Source organism: Apodemus sylvaticus, chromosome 1 (assembly GCF_947179515.1).
Source record: "Apodemus sylvaticus chromosome 1, mApoSyl1.1, whole genome shotgun sequence".
NCBI lineage: Eukaryota > Metazoa > Chordata > Mammalia > Rodentia > Muridae > Apodemus > Apodemus sylvaticus.
The window spans coordinates 195198516-195205301 of record NC_067472.1 but is presented as its reverse complement, the minus strand read 5'-3'; the positions used below and the strand labels follow the sequence as shown (position 1 = coordinate 195205301).

General features: G+C 41.2%; 1 protein-coding gene across 1 annotated transcript; it reads left to right on the top strand.

Annotated features, from left to right (window-relative positions):
- Nucleotides 1-535: 535 nt before the first annotated feature.
- On the top strand, nt 536-2283 carry LOC127683493 (homeobox protein CDX-1-like). Its single transcript, XM_052180772.1, has 4 exons — nt 536-716; nt 833-1032; nt 1471-1876; nt 2147-2283. The coding sequence occupies exons 1-4, from the start codon at nt 536-538 to the stop codon at nt 2281-2283; spliced, it is 924 nt and encodes a 307-aa protein (XP_052036732.1).
- Nucleotides 2284-6786: the final 4503 nt, after the last annotated feature.

The following is a 6786-nucleotide window of genomic DNA, read 5'->3' as shown; positions in this document are numbered from 1 at the left end:
CCTGGGAGGTCTTCTGACTTTGGTGTCAGTTGTCCATTTACTCTGTTTGCAGAATTCCTGGATTTGTGATTTGACTTTTGTGTCAGTTGCCCTGCATGCCACAGAAATCCTGTGAAGCCTTCAGGCTTTTATTTTCATGGGCAGAGGCAGACTAGCTAGTAGTCTGACCCAACAAAATTTCACAGCCAGAAGTGTAGGATATGGAAAATTTAAACATTGGAAATGAACATTCAATTGCCAGCTTACCTGGACTGGCAACCTCTTGTTAATACTGGAGCCAAGTGCATATTTATTTCAATACTGAGAATACTTGTAAGATTTGGAAACAGAGGCAGTTGTTCAGAAAGAATGAAGCTCCTGTCTGATTCCTGCTCTGTAACAGTCCAAACCAAATGCTGGGTAGGCAGGATGGGTAAATCAGTGCTCTCTGTAAGTTTTTTGACGTGTTTTCTTTTACTAGATTCTCCAGAACATATTCCAATAGGTTCGGAACACACATAGGGCTGAAGGTCCCTCCTTGTATCCAAAATTCCAAATGCCTTCAAGTGCACCCATAGAAACCAGACCCCAAAGGCTTCAAGAGACTGCAAGGAACTTACCCTTTCAAGTTTATTACAGTCCCATATTGACCCCAACAAATCCAATGCAATCAAGTCTTTCAGTCCCTGAAAGGGACCTACATCAGCAAGAGTTCCAAGGACCATCAAGAAAATCAGGTATCCAAATGCAACTAGATCGTGTACTGGGCCCAGGTTTACCTACTTTGAAAAAACCCTCAGGGCGTCTAAGTTATCAAATACATAATTGAAATTTTGTTTCCACGTTCTCATAGGATCTGTGGTACTGTCAGAGAAATATGGTGACCATCAATCTGGCCCTGTGACTTCAAGAAAGGTGCGGAAGGAACGCATTGTGTACTCCAAAAAACAAAAGCACCTGCTGCAAGAACATTTTGATAAGTGTCAGTACCCAAACCAGGATCAATGTGTGAAGCTGGCAGAGTTAGTTGGTGTGACAGCGAGGGACATCAAGGTCTGCCCCTCTCTTTTCCCTCAATCCAACAGCAAAAATCTACACTTTCCCATCAGAAACTTTAATTTTGTTCTTAAATGCTTAGGGCAGTGATGACAGTTTTAGGTGGTGGATATTTATGAATCAAATGCTGGGACTCAAATTTTTATCAACCTTGTAGCAATATAGAATAGCATTGTTTCCATGCAGGGTCTCAGAAATCTAATCACCAGAGCTCCTGCTAAAATACAGGACACACTGGCTCAATCTCCCCAGTCTTATGTTGTCTGGTCATACACAATCTACTTTATTATAATATCTTAGCCATCTTGAGTTTCCTGCTTCTTTGTTTCTGACATGTGAATCATTGCTACACAAACACCTTTTATCCAAAATCTTCACCTTGTGGTCCTGTTAGGGGACAACAGGCATTCTTCTGATATCTTCTTTCTTTTCCAGATCTGGTTTAAGAACAGCCGAGCTAAGTACAAGCGGATGGCTCTCCAGAATATTACAGAAGCTTTGCCAGAGACCAATGGAAGTTCAAAACCAGTTTTTGAATCAACCCACTTTCCTGGTTCCATACCTCTTGTTGCTGCTGAGAATGGAGAGCCCATGTGTTCAGGCACATTTAGTGAGGTTTCCATTCCCAAACTCAACTGCATCCAGGAATCTTCTCTGCATCATTATCAGGCCAGTGATGCAGACAGGTGTAGTCAGCAGGAAGATCTGCTTGTTGGCCATGCTCCCATTATAGATTGGGATTCTGGTCAATCAGCAGCAGTTGAAGCCCAGACTGATCTAGCAGTGACTGAATCTACAGATGTCCTAGAAGCTGCCACCCATTGCCCAGAGGAGGCTCAAGGTTCAGGTCCATCTGCAGAGGAACTCTGGCAAAGAATCCTTGACGACTTGGAGAAATCCGAGGACTGGCTTACTCCAGTGACTGAATCTACAGATGTCCTAGAAGCTGCCACCCATTGCCCAGAGGAGGCTCAAGGTTCAGGTCCATCTGCAGAGGAACTCTGGCAAAGAATCATTGACGACTTTGACATACCCGAGGACTGGCTTACTCCAGTGACTGAATCTACAGATGTCCTAGAAGCTGCCACCCATTGCCCAGAGGAGGCTCGAGGTTCAGGTCCATCTGCAGAGGAACTCTGGCAAAGAATCCTTGACGACTTTGACAAATCCGAGGACTGGCTTACTCTGGATTACACCCCAAATCCAACTTACTTCTCTCAGCTCCTTGACCATTCCAGACATTTATAGTCATGAAGAAGTGTGTTATGTACACCCTTCATCTCAGTATTTGTGGGAATTAACCAGGCCTTTCTGTAGACGTTGTGTACCACTGTGGTTTATATAGAGGGGTTGTTTCAAAGCAACTGTAAATATTCATTCTTCATTGTTACATTATGTTCTCATGAAATAAAAGGAGAAATAGTTCCTGAAAATTATTTTATTACATATATTATCCATTTACATTCCAGTCACTACTGCATATGTCCCACTGACCTATAGTTCTTCACCCAACACATTAGGTAAAGTTTTCCCCTAATATTTTTTAACGTTTTTTACCTTTATTACGATAGTATCACATACTATAATAGAATAGGAGATTAACTAATTCAGAAAGAAATAAATCAGGATAAAGTGTCCTTGCCATTTTTGTTTACATTAAGGATTCAGAAAGTGGAACAAATTAAGACGACTAGGTAAACACCTAAAACCATGCCAACTTAGCTAAAGTTACATAATATTAGGATTCAAACCCTAATTTAGATATTACCAAATTATTCTCTAAGTAAATAAGAGACCCAAAACGTTATTGAGTATAACAACTTAGACATGAAATATACAGCACTTTGTTTTCTCAGAAAGCAATAGGGCAGCTCTTAGGCATTTTCTTTGTACAGTGACTAGAAAATCTTGATATGACTAGGCACCTCAGCTTTACCAGTAAGCTGATCAGATATAGCATATAGCACTTTAATAGAGAGGTAACACTTCAGGTTTCAGAAGGCAGCAATAATTCTATTTTGGCTTTTATACTAAATGCTTATTATATTTAAGGTGACAATTGAAGCATATGATGTGAAGGTCATTAAGATTTAATGACAATCATTACAGTGTCTTGCAATGTACACACAACTGTATAATGCTTCTCTGGAATGAAAACAGTGTTGAATAATTGGATTTTACATACCCACACAGAGAAAACTTAAAAAATAACTATCAAAGGCAATGTACTATGCTGATGTACTAAATTCAAAGTATGCCACAGAACTGAAACACATGACTAACACCGTGCTTTGTTCTAGGAGAAAGCTGACCAGTTCTCAGGGAAAACTAAGCCTACACCATTTATCCTAATAACCATGGCTTATATAAACACATCAGGTTCCCAGTAAAGAACCAAATCTAGGAATGTAAGTAAAACTTTGAGTGTTTTACATCTCTAGAACCTGGCTAAGGCTACACATCTATCTTCAAATCAGAAGCTGATATGAAATAGAGTGAGGTTCCCAGCTATGATAGAAAATAGAAAGGCTTCCAAGCACCATATTCCCTCAGGTTCCAGGAAAGCATCATGTGAGAAATAGAGAAGTAGGCAAAGAGGAAAGCTGGAAACATTCAGCTGTGATGTGATTCACTGTACAAGGCATTTAAATTTAAGGACTGGAGTGAACCATCATGCTTTTCATAATGCTGGGAGCTATCCGTTTAATAATGTTCCCAGATAAAAGCAGGCATGATCGTGAGGGTAACCACAGTCCCAGCTTTTGACAGTCTATCTGCAGTCTGAGCATCCTTCAAGCCACTGACATTCTGTCCCTTGATCTCACAGATGTGGTTGTCAGTTAGAAGGCTATGACTGGTAGCAGAATTATTCTTCACGATGGATGAGATTTTAACACTTCTAACGATAAAGCAAATATCCAGGTGATGCACAGAGATAGCAGACACAAAGAAGTGTGGAGAAGCCAGAGAGCACAGCTAGGAGAATCCCTGTTGCTCAGAGGATCATGTCAAGTACTCCCAGGCAGGAAGCGTTTGGTTTCTATCTCCAGCTGGGGACGATCCTCTCCCACAGAGTGCCATATCCTGGTTAATCAGGGAGATAGCTAACCACACAGGAGTGCAGAGAGGTTTGAGAGCACAGGGAGGACCACCCCTGCTGCTCAGAGGAACCAGCCCAAAATCCTGAGAACACAGGTACCCAGGATCACCCTGGGACAGAAGACTTCTGATTTTTGTCTGCATCCAGATAAGATGCTGGGCCACAGAATTACATATAGAAATACCACCACAAGGAAGCTAGTCTTTCAGGAGTGCCTACCAATCTGTGTCCAAAGGTGAGGCCACCACCATTCTCAAATTTCTGGACAAAGTGGGACCTGCTAAGAACCATCAGGACACAGGAATCAAGAATCAGCTGGTGAAAGGATACTTTTGATTTCTTTATGTACACCTGAGCTCACACATTATCCCAGCTCTGCATACATAAACTCCTCCTAGAGAGAATGGGTCTCCCTGGAGTTCAGATACATAGGCTAGCAGGACAGTTAAACCACAGTCAGAGACATCAAGACCAGCTAGCACCAGAGATAACCAGATGGCAAAAATCAAATGCAAGAACACTGGCAACAAACCAAGTCAACATGGAACCATGCGAACCCAGGTCTCCCACAACAGCAAGTCCTGGATACCCCAACACACCAGAAAAACAAGATCTGGATTTAAAATTACAACTCATGATGCTGATATAGGACGTCAGAGAGGACATAAATAGTTCCCTTAAATACAAACAGGAGAACATTTGTCAATAGGTAGAAGCCCTTAAAGAGAAAACACAAAACTTTCTTAAGGAATTACAGGAAAACACACACACACACACACACACACACACACACACACACATACACAAACTAAAGAAACAAAAAAAACAGGTGAAGGAATTGAACAAAACCATACAGGATCTAATAGTGGAACTAGAAACAACAAAGAAATCACAAAGGGATACAACTCTGGAGATAGAAAACCTTGGTAAGAATTCAAGAGTCATAGATACAAGCATCAGCAACAGAATAGAAGAGTTAGATGAAGGAATCTCAGATGCTGAAGATACCATAGAAAGCATTGACTCAACCATCAAGGAAAATGCAAAATGCAGAAACCGTGTAACCCAAATCATTCAGGAAATCCAGACCACAATGAGAAGAGCAAACCTAAGGACTATAGGTATAGAGGAGCATAAAGATTTACAACTTAATTGACCAGTAAATAACTTCAACAAAATTGTAGAAGAAAACTTCCCTGACGTAAAGAGAGAGATGCCTGTGACCATTCAAGAAGCCTACAGAAATCCAAATAGACTGGACAAGAACAGATATGCACTTGACAAAGAAAGACCATTCAAACCTGTAATGGAAAGGAAAACTTATCAGAATTACGCCAGACTTCTCACCAGAGACCATGAAAACAAGGAGATCTTGTGCAGATCTCATACAGATCATAAGAGAAAACAAATGCTAGCCCAGACTACTATACCCACCAAAACTCTTATCACCATATATGGAAAAACTAAGATATTCCATGATAAAACAAAATTTGCCCAATATCTTTCCACAAATCCAGCCCTACAAAGGATAATATAAAATGCCAGCACAAGGAGGGAAACTACACCTTAGAAAAAGGAAGTAATAATCTTTCAACACATCCAAAAGAGGAGAAGCACTCAAACATAAAAATTACATCAAAAATAACCGGGAGCAACAATCACTTTTCCTTAATATCTCTTAATCTCAATGAACATAATTTACCAATAAAAACATAGACTAACAGACTGGATTTGAAAACAGGATCCAGCATTTTGCTACATAGAAATCTACCTCAGTGACAAAGACAGGCACTCCAAGCTACAGGACCACATATGTAGGGACCTTGGTCAGACCTATACAAACTGCCTGATTGTTGCTTCCATCTCTGTAAATCTCTGTAAGCCTAGCTTATTTGATCCGGTGGGCTGTGTTTTCTTGGTATTTTCAACTGCTCTAACTACTGCAGTCTTTTACCCGTTCTGTGGCGCTTCCGTGGCTCTGCCTATATTTCTGCCTATGTGCCTCTGCTTTAGGTCTCATTGGTTGCTGAATGGCAGGCATCAGATTAAAATTGGGCTAGCCAGTTCTCCAGGAGTATAACAATGAGCATAGCATAGTTATGCAAGGTTCCCATTGACAAACATAACAGAGTATCATTGATAGTGTCAGGGGTTGGTTCTTGCCCATAGGATGGTTTACAATTTGTGCTGGCAATTAATTGGAAATTGCCTCAGTTTCTCCTTCATCTTTGTCTAGGCAGTGTTTCCCATTAATAAATACATCCATTTTATGTTCTCAACACTACCTACCTCTCAACATTACCTGACAGTCACTACTCTATTCCCTTTCTCTCATAGGGTTTCCCCATGGGTCTACCTTGAACCTAATGCATCAAGTCTCTGCAGGATCAGGTGCATCCTCTCCTTTTGAGGCCACTCAAGGCAGCCTAGGTAGAAGAATGGCTCCAGAGACAGCCATTAACTTCCAATCTAGTTATTGGGGGACCCACATGAAGACTGAGGTGCACATCTGCTAAATATATTATGGGGGCCTAAGTTCAACCCATGTGTGTGTGTGTGTGTGTGTGTGTGTGTGTGTGTGTGTGGTCTTTTGTTGGCTACTGAGTCTGTGAGAGCTCCCAAGAGGGCTGGTCCCCAGGTTTTGCCATTCT

Excerpts from the sequence above, each read along its gene's own strand:
- LOC127683493 (XM_052180772.1), top strand. The coding sequence starts at position 536 with ATGCCTTCAAGTGCACCCATAGAAACCAGACCCCAAAGGCTTCAAGAG. Across the intron at positions 717-832 it reads AGGACCATCAAGAAAATCAG|GATCTGTGGTACTGTCAGAG; the intron begins GTATCCAAATGC and ends ACGTTCTCATAG. Across the intron at positions 1,033-1,470 it reads TGACAGCGAGGGACATCAAG|ATCTGGTTTAAGAACAGCCG; the intron begins GTCTGCCCCTCT and ends TTTCTTTTCCAG.